The sequence below is a fragment of the Cebus imitator genome, unplaced genomic scaffold (genome assembly GCF_001604975.1).
Source record: "Cebus imitator isolate Cc_AM_T3 unplaced genomic scaffold, Cebus_imitator-1.0 Scaffold42, whole genome shotgun sequence".
Classification (NCBI taxonomy): Eukaryota; Metazoa; Chordata; class Mammalia; order Primates; family Cebidae; genus Cebus; species Cebus imitator.
The window spans coordinates 4,009,990-4,025,280 of NW_016107357.1; the positions used below are offsets into that span (position 1 = coordinate 4,009,990).

Genomic DNA, 15,291 nt, shown 5'->3' on the forward strand with positions numbered 1-15,291 from the left:
AGAAATAGCAATTTATACAGAAGTTGTCTACTTGACGATGTTATCTTATCATTTGTTACCTATTTGAATTCCTCTGTGCCTTTGTTAATTTTTAAAAATCAGTCATCTGTTGTGGGCCAGGCATGGTGTGTAGGAACTTGGATATAGAAATGAAAAGATCTGGATCCCGCCCTTTAAAATACGACAGCCCAGTGTCAGAAGTGCTTTAATGTACACATTTTGAAGTTACCAGAGTTGTGTAGAAGTAGAACTGCCTAAATCTGCCTGGAGAAGGGAAGCCTGGGCAGGAGAGGGGTCAGGTCCAGCTCCCCGGAAGCAATGCTATTCATCCTGTACTTGTGTGGACTGTGTGCCAGGGTCAAAGGTGGGTCATTATGGATAAAGGGGACAGGGGTTGGGAGGCCTAGAAGCATGAGAGGCCGTGAATGATGGGGTGCTTGGGAGCATTTTTGAATCACAGGAGCATGGAGGTCAAGGAGAAATGTCAGGGAGGCTGGATTGGAGCTGGCTAGAGGCCATCACATCAAGGAGTTTGGATTTTATACTGTGAATATTGAGGAGCTGGTAATGATTCTGAGCAAGGAAGTAATTATGATTTGCATTCTCCCAACAAATATCTGCTGAATGCCTGTACAGTGTGCCAGACACATATTCTGGCAACTCTCTTGAACATGCACTGAAAGGCAGGGAAGCCTGAGACAGAAATATCAAGGCAAGGCCCAATCACGAGAGAGTCTCTTTTTTTTTCTCTTTTTTCTTTTTTGAGACAAGGTCTCACCCGTCACCCAGACTGGAATACGGTGGTGCGGTCACAGCTCACTGCAGCCTGAACTCCCCAGCTCAGGTGACTTTAGCCTCCCAACTTCCTGAGTAGTGGGGACTACAGGCGTATGCCATCATGCCTGGCTAACTTATTTTTTTGTAGAGACAGGGTCTCCCTATGTTGCCCAGGCTGGTCTTGAACTCCTGGACTCTGCCTGCCTTGGCTTCCCAAAGTGCTGGGATTATAGGCATGAGCCACCTCACCTAGCTGAGTCTTTAAAGTGCAGATTAGCAGGCCTTACCTGAAACCTACATGAGCACTGTGACGAAGCCTGCATCTCTGCGCTGGCAGCATCATCCCAGGTGAATTTTCTTCCCACAGTGTCTACAGAAGCACTGAGTTAGGAGGTGCAGGGACCAGGGGGGTCAGAGATGATCAGATGACACGAGAGTGGGGCTGGGAGGGCCATGGAGAGTGCCAGACAGGAAGAGGCTCCGGTGTGCTCAGGAGACCGGTTTCTTGAGGGAAGGAACTAGATTTTTCTAAGAATGAATCTAGACTTGGTAGGACCTGAAGTTTATACAATTTGGGGGCCCCTTTAGGAAAAAAAAAGGTAACAAAAATAAAAGTAGGTTCAAGGACTTGAAAGGTTCTGTGTAAAGAAGGGGCCTGAGGCTCAAGCCTCACCGGCTTCGCAGTAAACCCGCCTGCTCCTTCAGTTCTAGTTTCCCACGTTGTCTAGTAGGGTGTACATGAAATCGGATTCATTAAATGCTTGGTAAACGCCAAATGAAATGAATGCTCTGTGTGAAGAATGTATGTTACTAAAGCTTGTGGTGGAAATTAGTTCTTGGGATGGAAATTAGTCTGCGAAGCAGCAGTTCCTCCACAGGAATCCTGTCATTCATCCATGATTTTCTGAGAAACTTGCTTTTAGGGAACAAAATTTTTCTTGATATGTCTCCACTAAAGAACACATTATTTTGGTATCAACTTTAGTTTAAGATCTTGTGCCAAGAAAATAAGAAAAAAAGACACATTTATCCTCAGCTGAAGCATTTTTGCTTTCCTGTAACTTGCCAACCTATAATTTTTGCTTTCCTGTAACTTGTCAAACTGAACCTAAGGCTAAGGTAAATCTAATGCTGCTTCCCTAGTGGTGAGAGAGGATTCTACTTCTTTTTCTTTTTTTAATAATAAACTAAAAAAAAAAAGGCCGCGCGTGGCCCAGAGCTTTGGGACGCCAAAGTGGGCAGGTTGTGTGACTCCAGGAGTTTGAGACCAGCTTGGGCAACCTGGTGAAACCCCGTCTCTTAAATAAATAAATAAATGTGAAAATAAACTGTTAAATAAATTTGTGCTCCCAAGTCCATTTGTCATTGTATTCTTGCACTATGATGGACTTACAGAAATAGCAAATAAAGTAGAACACTCTAAGTTTGCTGGAACAGTCCTCTGGCCATCCACATTAAAAAAAAAAAATCCTTCCTATTAAATGATGCTAATGTTGCTGATTTATTCTGCCTTAAATCAGAAGCCCAGTAAAGGGCTAATGCATTAACCTGTCTGCCTGGAACCATCACAAAACTGTAACTCTTTAATTAGTAGGACTCTGTTGAATATTAATGTTATATTATAGAACCCATAAAAATTTACTAGACCAATTAATTATTAAAAAATAGCAAACCTCAGTATGAAATTCAGGCCATCATTTATTGCAAAAACACAGAGCAAAGGGAGAATATATTGTGTAACATTTATACTGTTTGTGGCCTAAAGTACTTTGTACTTTTTCCATGTAGCTCAGAATATTAAGCAATTTTTAAAAGGCTACTTCCTTGGGTCAGTGTGATGTGCTTGAGTTCTGGGAATGCAGCATGATGCAGTTTAAAAATAATACAATCGACCAATGCTTCCTGTCTCTGTAGTCGGCCATTGTGGGGTCAGTGTTTACTGAACTTTGCTTACTGTGCTGGTGAGTTACACTCGATATTTTTAATGGAATGTCTTGTTTGTATCAGTCCTCACTCCAGCTTATGAAAGAACTGTGGAGAAGCTTGCAGAAAACTCTTGGTGTGTTATCCTTCACTCAGGAAGTGCTTCTCCAGGAAACGTCCACAGAGGGAGATTTTGAAGCTGGACAGCTGTGGTTGGACTCTGAGCGTCACCGCCTACTGGCTGTGTGGATTGGGTCCTCCCTGTCCTACCCTTTCCAGCTGTTGAGAAACAAAGTTTTTATAAATTATGGTCACTAGATTTTTCAGTCCCCAGAACCTGGGTTTGGATGGGTTAGGATCTGAGATAGTAAGTCTCTTTTTTGGTGAAAGAACAGCAGTCTCTACCAGGCTTCAGGGATTTCTTGAAGTAGCAATAATGATAACAACCTATAAAGATAACAGCAAGAGTCATGGCTTACTGCCATTGAACACTTACTAGGTTACAGGCAGCGTGCCAAACACTTTACATGCATTATCTCATTTAATTCTAGTGCCCTTTGAGCCTGTGGGTCACAACCCATTATTGGATTCTGATATCAGTGTAGTGGGTCCTGACCAACACTTTTTAAAAAAAGAATAGGATGCAATAAAAGATACCAGAGTAAACTATACGTAGAAGGATTAAGAATTGTCTTGCAAAACTTGTGCTTGTTGTATGTGACAGGTACACATGAGAGAGTATTAGGAAACAATGTAAAATGTAATTTTTACTGTGGGTCATGGTGGAAAATGATAGCCAGTGAGGCTGGTAGCGTTTTGATTCTTCTTTTTCAGATGAGGAAACTGAGACTCAGAGAAAGTGAGTAACTTGCTCTTCAGGCTGCATAGCCAGCATGTGGCCAAGTGAGGACTTGCACTCTGGCTGGCTGTCAAAAGTCCATAAATATCAGCCGTCTATGCAGCTCTGCCGCCTTGTTAAAGCCATTTTCAGGTCATCTGACAAACCTGTATTAGGCCCCAGTCACTGTGGGTGGGCTGGAGGTCATCAGTATCAAGGGCTGCCCTCTGAAAGAAGCAGGACAACTGTGCTCAGTAAAAAATGGAGAGGAAGAACAGGCATTAGCTTTGGCATAATGAAGATTACCCTGAATTTCATGTTCATTAACTCTGTTAGAAGCAAGCTGAAAGCACCTGAAAGTCAGTTTTCTTTGCCCTCCTTAAGCTACACCCACTGTCCAACCAGTCCCATTGAAATGGACCTGGTACCTTGGTTGGAAACGCGGAGATTGCTCGCCTTCTACGACACTCTTGCTGGGAACTGCGCTCCAGAGCTGTTCCTATTCAGCCATCTTGGCAGAAATCCCCCCATTTTTCTTTCTTAATCAATGAAAAGACCCAAGCAGGGTTTTGGCGATGCATGTGGCAGACTGCAGGGGTATTCCCTTGTCCCCTCCCTGTGGGCCTTTGTGGCATGCCTTTCAAGGTAAGGGTTCTGTGTTCTCATCTGGGGAGCTTCTGACATGCATATATTGTGAGGGGACTCCAGCAAGAGTCTTGGAGAGGTTTGCCTTGATTAAGAAAAGCCCAAATGATTAAAAGAGGAGGCTAGGGATCAGGAGTGGATGGAGTAGGAACACATTCACATTGCTGAAGAATTTGCCAGCAGAACTCCTTTGTTTAAGGAGATCTCCTTCTACATTTGCTTTTTTGATTACACTTGTGTCATTTGAAATATTTTCCAGAGGTACTTTTAGGGGTTGGGCAAGAGGGAGTGGAAGATGGCACACCCAAGTACTCCAGGGCTTTAGCTTCTTTCAGAAGTAGAAGGAGGAGATGCTTCTCAGGGGTTCCTTTCGCACAGCCTCACACAGCTTTCTTCATCACTACACCCCGTGAGTAAGCGAGGCACCCCCGGAAAGCCCGCAGCTAGGGTGGTCAGTAGAAGACAGAGTAAGAGATCAGCAGTGAGATCTGCCCGGGCCGGGGGGTTCCACTCTGGCTGCACATCGGACCACCGGACAGCCTTAAACAACACTGCTGGCCTGTGGCTCACGCTTGTAATCCTAGCACTTTAGGAGGCCGAGGCAAAGGGATCACCTGATGTCGGGAGTTCCTTGTTTCTTTCAGTTGGAAACCTCCATGGTTTTATCCCTGCACTCTAAGTAAATGTCATTGGGGCCTACATTTCGGCAGACTGTAGAAAGGTTGATTACCAGCAGGGGGCGCACTAAGCATCTCGAGCTGATTCTGTGTTTAGGGAAGACCCTGGAATCTTTTTCTGTACCTATTTACTTATTTATTTTTTTATTTCCAACTTTTACTTTAGGTTCAGGGTTACAGGTGGAGGTTTTTTATATTGGTAAATTGTGTATTGCTGGGGGTTTGGTGTACAGATTATTTTGTTAGCCAGGTAATAAGCATAGTACCCACCAGTGTTTCGATCCTCACTCTCCTCCTACCCTCCACCCTCAAGAAGACCCCGTGTCTGTTGTTCCTTTCTTTGTATCCATGTGCATTCATTATTTAGCTTCCACTTTTAAGTGAGAGCATGTGGTATTTGGTTTTCTGTTCCTGCAGTAATTCTCTTAGAATAATGCCTCCAACTCTATCTTGCAGCGAAGGACATAATCTTGTTTTTATTATGGCTTCATAGTATTCCATGGTTTATGCATACCACATTTTCTTTATCCAGTCTACTGTTGATAGGTATCTAGGTTGACTCCGTGTCATTGCTGTTGTGAATAGTGCTGTGAGGAACATACCCATGCATGTGTCTTTGTGGTAGAATGATTTATATTCCTTTGGATATATACCCAGTAACGGGACTGCTGGGTTGAGTAATGGTTCTATTTTAAGTTCTTTGAGAAATCTCCAGATTGCTTTTCACGGTGGTGGAACCAATTTACATTCCCACCAACATTATATAAATGTTCCCTTTTCTCCACAGCCTCACCAGCACCTGTTATTTTTTTTACTTTTTAGTAATAACCGTTCTGACTGGTGTGAGATGGCCGCTCACTGTGGTTTTGATTTGCGTTTCTCTAGTGATCAGTAATATTTAACATTTTTTCATATGCTTGTTGGTCACGTCTGTCTTCCTTTGAGAAGACACTGGAATTTGCCGAATAGTGTATTTTGCTGTTATGAATGTCTAGTAGAATATAACGGAAATTTTAATTTCATGCATTATTAAATTTATTTTAATAGTATGAAATTTATTACTTTTAATAACTGAATTAATAATTGCATTTAAACTTAATTAACATAGTATTTTTTTTTTTTTTACCACAAATAATGCTTTACACCAAAATATTGATAGTGATCAGATTAGTGTGAGAACATACGTTATTATATGCGATGATTAATATTGTAGGGAGTAACTAGAGCTGGCATTTTGGGGTGCTGCAGACGATTCTTACCAATCCAGACAATTTTCTAAACGGGGCCTTGCAGTTATCTAACAGTGAGAATAGATGACTAACTGAACTTGTCAGACTCCCTGCTTTCTATCATAATAACGACGCAGAATTGACACAATTATGTGGCTTGGAAATCTTAAATTCATCAGCACTCATTTAAAAAAAATTGAATGGAAGCTACTTGGAGAGCCTGGGTCGGTTCAGCACAGGGCAGCTGGGTCGGCTCCCATTTCTGTGTCCGCAGCGCCCTCGTGTGGTGAAATGCGCCCGGTGTTCCTGGCCGCGTTTCAGGCCAGGGGTCCCATTGGTCCTCACTTCCCAGTACAGGACCTGCCGTCCTGAGTCGACCCCCATCGGAGGTCACGATCTGCCAGGAGGCTAGATCGCCGCTCTGGTTGTCTTGTAGTTTTGCGCAGTAAGTTACTGACTAGCAGTGCTGGTAATAAGTCCGGAGTTGGACATGGCGATTCCATTCCTTACACATGATGTGTACACGCAGTTATCCTCAACCGGTTGGTTGGAAGGTGGCGTTTATTTCCACAAAGCAGCAGTTCCCTAGAGGATGGTTTAGAACCCAGAGCATCCATGGAGACCTCCTTACTTCAGTCTGTAGCTGTGGTCATGCCCAGAAGGAGATTTCTGAGTTTTGTAGACCCGGTTAGGTACAGGAAAACCTTTTGCATTTGCTGAAGCACCACTATAGGCCGGCGAGGGGTTGGGGAGGGGCTGGCTTACTGCTGAAGGAGGACCAGACATGGCCTGGTCATCAGCGGCAGAGGGGAAACGTTGTGGGGTTAGTCCTTGCCCCGTTCCCTGCTCTGCCTCCTGCAGAGACTTCAGATCTCTCATGCCTCCTGCCCAAGCAAAGCAGCCAGGTGAGTAGGAATAGGTTTCTTTGTTTCCTAACTCGTGAAGATTTTCTCTCCAAATTCCTTAGACTCACACAGTCTGTGTTGTTGATTTACAGAGGCAGTAGTGAGGCCCCATACCCCAATGCGTCCCACCTTGAGACCTGGGCAGAGGATTGCCCTGTGAAATTCAAACCTTAAATCAGTAGGTATCAGCAGAGACAGGCATGGTGCCTTAAAGATAAAGAACACAGATGGCCTCCCTATTCATGGAGAGGCCTGCAACCTGTGTATAGCTCTACATACACCCACTCCTGTGTGCGGATGCTTCTTGACTTACCATGGGTTTATCTCCCAATAAAAGCATCACAAAGTCAAAAAGTTGTCATCTGTCTGGATATATGTATTAGTCTGTTCTCACATTGCTATAAAGAAATACCTAAGATGACAGTTTATAAAGAAAAGAGGTTTAGACTAGGCACAGTGGCTCTTGCCTATAATCTCAGTAGTTTGGGAGGCCAAGGCGGGCAAATCACCTGAGGTCAGGAGTTCAAGACCAGCCTGGCCAACATGGCAAAACCCTATCTGTACTAAAAATGTGAAAATAAACTGGGTGTGGTGGCATGTGCCTATAATCCCAGCCACTCAGGAGGCTGAGGCAGGAGAATCGCTTGAACCTGGGAGGTGGAGGTTGTGGTTGCAGTGGGCCGAGATGGTGCCACTGCACTCCAGCCTGGGCAACAGAGTGTGACTCTGTCTCAAAAAAATAAAGAAAAGAGGTTTAATTGGCTCATGGTTCTGCAGGCTGTACGGGATGTGCAGCGGCTTCTGCCTCTGGGGAGGCCTCAGGAAGCTTCCAATCCGGCTTCCTGCATGGCAGAAGCAGGAGCAGGAAAGTGAAGCGGAAGTGCCAGATACTTTTAAGCAACCAGATCTCACAAAAACTCATTCACCATCCCGAGAACAGCACCAAGGTAATGGTGCTAAACCATTCGTGAAAGTTCCACCCCCATGATTCAATTCCCTGAGCCAGGCCCCACCTCCAACAGTGGGGATTACAATCCGGCATGAGATTTGGTGGGGGCACAGATCCAAACCATAGCATGTATCATATTATATATGTATATGTAATATTGAAGGAGTTAAGATCACATGGCCCCAAAGTATGCTGCTCCAGCATACTGACTTTTTTGAGTTAAGGACAATTGAAAAACAGCAGGTGCCGGAAAATCATGCTGCCCTTCCTTCTGTTTCTTAAAAGCAGGAGATGAAATTCCTGTGTGAAAGATGTCTTCCAATACCAGGAGAAAAGTGTCACGCTTATCATCAAGGACAAAAAGTTGAGGCTGAGGGAAATGTGTAAAAACCCTGTTAAACCAACCCTCACCTTCCCTGCCACTCTCTACCCAGTTAGGTACCCCAGCCCCGCCACATCTTTGCCCAATTCTGTATATAAATATAAGTGCTCAACTCTAATTGCATCTTCATTTTGTCGTGGAGTTTCCTATGCCATGTAAAAGTAGATTAAATAAATATGTATCCATTTTTCCTGTTGATCTATCTATGTCAATTTAATTCTCAGGCCTAGCTGAAAAACCCTAAGAGGGGAGAGGTGATATTTTGCCTCTCTATAATATAATCCATATAACCACCTTATATATATGTATATGTATGTGTGTGTATATATAAAAACAAATCATATTATATGTAATACAGTCTATACATCCCTCATATATGTTTCTGTATATGCATGTGTGCACATATAAATCTATGGTTAAAAGCTGGGTGGTTCAAAGTCCTACCTTCAGAATCAGAAAGATTTCCAATCCAGCTGCCCTACATCCTCCTGGTGTGACCTTGGGACAATTTTGTATCTGTCTAGTCCTTCATTTCTTTGGGTAGAATGGGACTCTTGCTAGTGCCTCCCTCAAAGTTGTGAGGATTGAGTGCAGCGGTTTGGCAAGCGCTGGTGGTGCCCGTGTTCAAGGGTGGGAAGGCAAGGCATAGTGGGCGGCAGTGGGATCGGGACCCTGTTAGCAGGCTGCCTGTCTGTGGAGGTGGCAGTACTGAATGTGTGAGTCATGACTGCCTTCTCTTGGGTGATGTCCCCATTCTTCAACGAACCCTCAGATTGCAGCTTGCCTTCCATCTCAGCTTAGCTATGAGGAAAGCTTGGGCTTGTCTTGCAAGTTACACATTTCTCATTGTATATCTACATATTGGCCTTCGTGTTAATTTATGACTCACATGCCAAACTGTGCCCTAGAGAAGATCTGTCATCCCTGCGACGATGGAATTGGGTTTTGAGACAGGGCATCAAGAGGTGGATCTGAACTTGCCAGCATGCTGCCTCCCTTTGGGTCCTTTGGGAGACATTTCTTGGTGTTACTTTGTGTTGCATTCTTCTGCTGTAATAATTTCATACTTGATATGAGTCAAAGAATAAATGAACTCAAAGACTAATGAAGCCTCCGTTTAAGAGATAACTTTCTCTTTTCTCCTAGGATACCTGGGATGAACTCCTAATTGGTAGTGTAGAAATGAAAAGGGTAATGGCGTGCTCCAGGTAAGGACCTTGCTAGACCCCAGGACTGCGGCGTGGCCCACCCATTGGTTCCTAACCACCACCTAACCCTTGGTTATTGCCTGACAGGTGTATTTTCACTACGGTGGACCCAGACACTGGAATCATAGACAGGAAACAGCCACTGGACACCCTGAAGAGGTACAATGCCAAAGTGGCCAGTGTATTTTAAATATTTCTCCACCCCAGAAGTACCTATGGGTTTAGGTGGTATGTCTGCTTTAAGGAAGATAGAAGCTTTCTCTCCAGAGAAACTTCCACTCTGTCTTCTGACCAATTTGTGTCAATTGGTTAATGAGAGCACTGTTCTTCCTCTCTTTTTCTGGATGGATTCTCTAGTGGTTTGGATAAACTTTTTTTTTTTTTTTTTTGAGAGGAGTCTCACTCTCTCCCCCAGTCTGGAGTGCAGTGGCATGAATCTTGGCTCACTGCAACCTCCACTTTCTCAGTTCAAGCGATTCTCCTGCCCTGGCCTCCTGAGTAGCTGGAACTACAGGTGTGTGCCACCATGCCTGGCTGATTATTGTATTTTTAGTAGAGACAGGGCTTCACCATGTTGGCCAGGCTGGTCTCGAACTCCTGGCCTCAATGATTCGCCTGCCTCGGCCTCCCAACAGGCTGAGGTTACAGGCATGAGCCACCACTCCCAGCCTTGATACACTTTGAATTGCATAATACTACATTTTGAAATTTTAATATCTCTTGTATCAATTTTTAATAATATTTATATATGCCTTTCCAAATTTAGGCCTGAAACACTTTATTTAACCATGTTTATTGCAACTCAAATTCCTTTATTAGAATTGATATCAAGGAATATGAGAATAATTGAAATTACATAATAAAATATTAGAAAAAAATGAAGGCAATGAGTTGTTAGAGTTGGTTTACCCAGGATCTTCTCATATGCTACAAATTTCTCTTTTGTTTTGTTATTTAAAGAAGTTTGGCTGCTTTTAGTTCCCAGCGCTGGGAGTGTTTTTAGGCAGAACATTCTTTGGAGCTGTGTTCTAGTTTGTTTCTCTTTCCTCCGTTTTGTGGTTTGTTTCCAATGGGTGTGGCCTAGAGAAGAGGTTATTTCATGACGCCTTCAGACTTGCAAATCTATTTTGCTTCTGGGTTTTAAGATGTAGTGATAATTATTTAAGATGCCATGAAAGTTATTGTTTTCTTTAGACAGGACAGTTGAGAAACTCCTGCAATAGTCCAGGCCCACTTGCCAGCTGCATCTCTGTCTGAGGCTTTGTTCACCAGTGAACACCGGCTTTGGGCTTATAAGCCTGGAGGGGGTTGAAAGCATGGTGCTTAAATACACTAAACAAAACATTTGCAGAGTTCGGGGCCATTCCCCATTTTGAGTTTTCATGGGCATTTGTTTCAATGAGTTGTGAAGTTGAAGGTACCCATATAGACAAAGTATTTATTTTATACTTACACATATGATTTTTCCTTCTGGCCTTAAACTGAAGCCATGGAGAAATTGTTTAGACTTTCAGAATACTTCTAGAAAAGCTAGAAGCTACTTGCAGTTTGACTGATTGTCCACAGGCTTCTCTGTCAACATTTTAGAAAATCCCTGCTGTGTATTTATAAATAACATGGAAGGCAAGCTTGGTGCTACTGAGAATGCTTCATTATTTCCTTTTGGTGTCTGATGATTGAATTGTTGCTTGTTTCAGCTACCGCCTGTGTGATCCTTCTGAGAGGGCACTATACAAGACGTCTCCACTTTTTGGGATCTATTATTCAGTGGAAAAAGTTGGAAGTCTGAGAGTCGGCGACCCCGTGTATCGGATGGTGCAGTGACGGATGCACTAGGGTGATATGGTAAAGGGTCAGCTTTGCTTCTGAATACACTGTCTTGATGCCATTGCTGCATTTTCTTGTGTTAATTTTTTTATGTTATGCTGCTTTACTTACTGAGAGAATGAGCAGTTTTGTATTCTGATCTTTGGAGTTGGAAAATGCCCTTAAATTCCATTCCCTGCAGTAGTCTGCGCACTCCTCCTCCAGCCTTCTCTACCCCTATTTCCCATTCAGTGATAAATGGTGATGGAAGAGCCCCAGCAGAAAGACAGGTATATGCTCACAGCTCATCACAGAGCAGTATTAAGGAATAGGGAAAGGAAGGTGAGTGATTCTCAAGAGTTATGTATTTATTTTTTCTGTCTCAGATAGAAGGGGAAATATTTAAATTATTCAACATCAACTTGGGGAAAATATTTAAATTGAATGCTTTTTATCAAATGTATTTTTAAAGTATAATTGAAGCTTGAAAAAAAAAAATCCATGCATCAAGGTGATTCCTGAATCATGAGTTAGGAAATAATGTTCTCATGTTGACTTCATTGTGCCCAATACAGCCCCGACTCCTGGAGGTAAAAGCCTAACTCCCAAATTAAAGGAGAAAGAATGTCGGTCAGAACACCTCAAGTTGGAGATTTTAAGCAAGTCATCTCATAAAATCCATGACCCAGTTCTTAAAGCCACCTCATCTCCAAAACCCTTGACCATCTCTGATTCTGCCCTGAGCTTCTCACGTGTGTTACTTGCGTTTGAAGTCTTTACACCCACAACCTGACTGTCCTACGGACAATGTAACATAGTGGCTTAGCAGGTCTAGATATAGCATTAGATAGACTTGGGTTTGTAATCCAAGCATCTTCCTAACTTGGTTGAGATGTTTAACTTTTCTTAAAGTCTCAGTACTCTTACCTGCAAAGTGAGAACAGTAGTACTTACCAAAACAACCAGTAAAAGTTATCTTGAGTATTAATTCACATAAAGTTGCAGCATTGCAATAGAAATCAAGTGCTCAGTAAATATTAGCTGCTGTTTTTATTGCAATCATTCCATCACGATCCAGTCTTAGGTTCTCTAGTGGGTATAAAGATGACACAGGCTTTGCCCTCGAGGTGGGCAAAAAGGAGATACCTTTCTATTGATTTCTATTATGACTAGGCATTTGCATAACCATAACCATATTTCATCAGGTCTGAGGTCCTATTCTAACATCTCTAATTATCTGTCAGCTTCTTATAACATTCAAGATGCCTTTTGAAAAATACCATAAAATAATGGTACATCTTATGACTAGTGTATCTTGGATTTGATGAAATACAATAAGTATGAAAACTAGAGAGGAAATTGTGAAACTCCTAAGTGCCTGCCATTTCTAAAAGCCCCATCTGGGGATAGTGGACCCAAGCCTGAGCCACCTAGCTTGAGTGAAACTGATCCTGTATCCTGCTGTTCCAGCCATGATTGACTGGACCTGGATCAGTGTGTGAGCCAAGGGCTTTCACATGTTCTCTGCATCTGTGGGAGCCCAATGGCTGTGAGATACCTTAATGATGGATGCTTTTCCATATTGCTTGGTCACAAACTCACTCAATCAGATCCTATTGTGCCATGGATGGAGGCAAGGAACATCTGTGGTTCACTCAGTCTCAATTTCCAGTTGTCTCTGCTCCCCAGAAGGCCTTGTGTAATCTTTCTCTATGCGAGGATCTTTGTGAGATAGATATGGTAATAGGCATTTTAGGGATGAGAAACAAAAGCTCAGATAGGTTAGCTGATGGCAGGCCATGGAGCTGAAGCAATTTAGAGGTAATAGGCCATGTTTTCTGCACAGCATTGTCCCATACATTTATATGTGTAACCTCAGGAAGTGACGATTTTGTGGGAGTTTGAATTATTTATGAATGGTAGGATAAATCACCAGATAACCAGAGATTCTTATTATTTATTCAGGTTTCAGCAACCAGGAGGGATTGACTGGGATCTTAACAACAGTGGCAACAATACATCAGCAAATCCTTATTATCCAGCCTTCAACTATCTTTACCCTGGAGAGGAATCTTGATTTTTGACTTTTCAAAGTTGTGTATGCTCCAGGTTAATGCAAGGAAAGTATTAGAGGTGGGAATATGAAGATATATATGTAAGTTTTAGGTATTGAGGGCTTTAAAAATAGTTAACATCATCAAAAAACTATTTTGGGTGTCATCATGGCTATTATGCTTTTTTACTTCCTGACTTTAATATTGATGAATAAAGCAAGTTTAATGAATCAACTAAAAAGCTGCAAAAAATGTTTTTAAAATGTATATCTTTTATTACCTGTCAGTCTATGTTTTAGGAGAAATGGGAAGCAACAGATCACTGTGTCTTGATGAGTAGGACACATGTTACCACACTCACAAATGCCTGGTGTTGGTCTTTACATGGCTGTGGAGCCCCATTTACTTTTCACTCATGTGCCTTTTACTGTAGCATTATGGAATCAGGGCTGTGCTTGACTATGGAAATTATCTTATAGACTTTGCTTTACACTTTTGTCTATTACACCTTTATTAAGCCACATAAAAGTAACCTGTGTGAAATTGCCAGATACACCACCTGGAATTCCGAGTAAGATAAAGGGGAGGATGACATTTAAAAGAGAATGGAATTTCGAAAGTAGGAGTAGGAGGAAGACAGCATGAATGTGTTTTTTTCAGTGCAAATAATTTTTTCGTAACAAAGAAACAAACTATTTTGGTATGATCTTAAGCAAAAAATACTCACTGAAGTGGTCTATAGATGAATTCACCTACTTACAATTCTGTGGTTTCTTTGTAAATAATAAATATGAATTGCAATCCTGCTTTATCTTTGGTATTTGTGAGTCTTCTTCCTGGGTTTTTCTCTTTATATTAGAACTTGAGTCACTGCAATTTATTTTTCCTTATCCTTTCTGATTGCCTCCAGAGACACAGTCTGACTCCACAAACACTGGCTTCTGTCATTGACAGGGGCGAGGGCGTCGTGAACTGCGGGCACATAGCTGGCCTGTCTGCGACAGGATGGCCAGTGTCTACAAGGGACCTTCCTAGTGGTCAGTGAGGAGCGGCTGTTCCTTCCTCCTCCATTTTCCTTTGCTGGGTTCTGGGACTGAAATTCACCACCACTCCCCACACCCTGTGAGGTAAAAGTGGTAAGTGAGCTGTAGCCCTGGGTAAATTCTGAAAGTGATGAAATTGAAAAATTGGAACTTTAAAGTCAACCATTAAAATTGGAAAGCCATTTTCCTCTTAGATTTTCAGAGAGAAAATCAGGAGGGAGATAAACAGAAATGGACAACATTTGGTGCCCCAGAGCTGCCTTTCTGCCGGAGAATCATGTCCCTTGTCCTGCTGAGCTGTGTCCTTCACAGGGAGGGTGTGACCTGGGCTTGGTAGAGAATAGAGCAGAAAAACAGGACAGATAAGTATTCAGGCCAATAAAGACAGAGACTCCCTGAGCACTGGTCTGCGGTGAGTTGTCAGCTGGAGGAAGAGTGTTGTTCTTTTCTCTTAGCAAACTCAAGGCACCCTTGCCCTGCATGGACAATTCTGGCTGAGTCTTGAAATGTACACTCCTGGTTCAGGGGACCATGGCTGAGCTGGGATGACACAGAATCCCCTTGACCAAACTTCGGTCTTATATGAGCCCTCTTCTTCATGAGGCCTTGAACTTGCCACCCTCCTCCCTGCAGAGCCCAGTTTTAGCCAGAATCCTGCTTAGTCAGTTTCGGGAGTATTCTCCCATCCTTAATATCTGATCACCCTTGATGTCCATTCAGATTTCTCATCTGTCACCTTCAGTGTGTAAGTCCTTGCCTTGTTCAGTAGAATCCCTGTTAAGTAGGTTTATCAAGAATCCTCTACACTTGATGTCTCCTCTTAGTGATTTTCCATTCACTGACCCTCGAGGAACT

General features: G+C 42.7%; 1 protein-coding gene across 1 annotated transcript in view; it reads left to right on the forward strand.

Moving 5' to 3' along the window:
* Window positions 1–14,200, forward strand: part of MTARC2 (mitochondrial amidoxime reducing component 2) — a 50,883-nt gene extending 36,683 nt beyond the window's left edge. The window contains exons 7-10 of the mRNA XM_017526353.2: window positions 9,472–9,533; window positions 9,621–9,692; window positions 11,231–11,378; window positions 13,305–14,200. Of these exons, the coding sequence (XP_017381842.2) occupies window positions 9,472–9,533; window positions 9,621–9,692; window positions 11,231–11,357 (261 nt within the window). The 3' untranslated portion in view covers window positions 11,358–11,378; window positions 13,305–14,200. The remainder of the gene's footprint in view (window positions 1–9,471; window positions 9,534–9,620; window positions 9,693–11,230; window positions 11,379–13,304) is intronic.
* The last annotated feature ends 1,091 nt before the right edge of the window (window positions 14,201–15,291 follow it).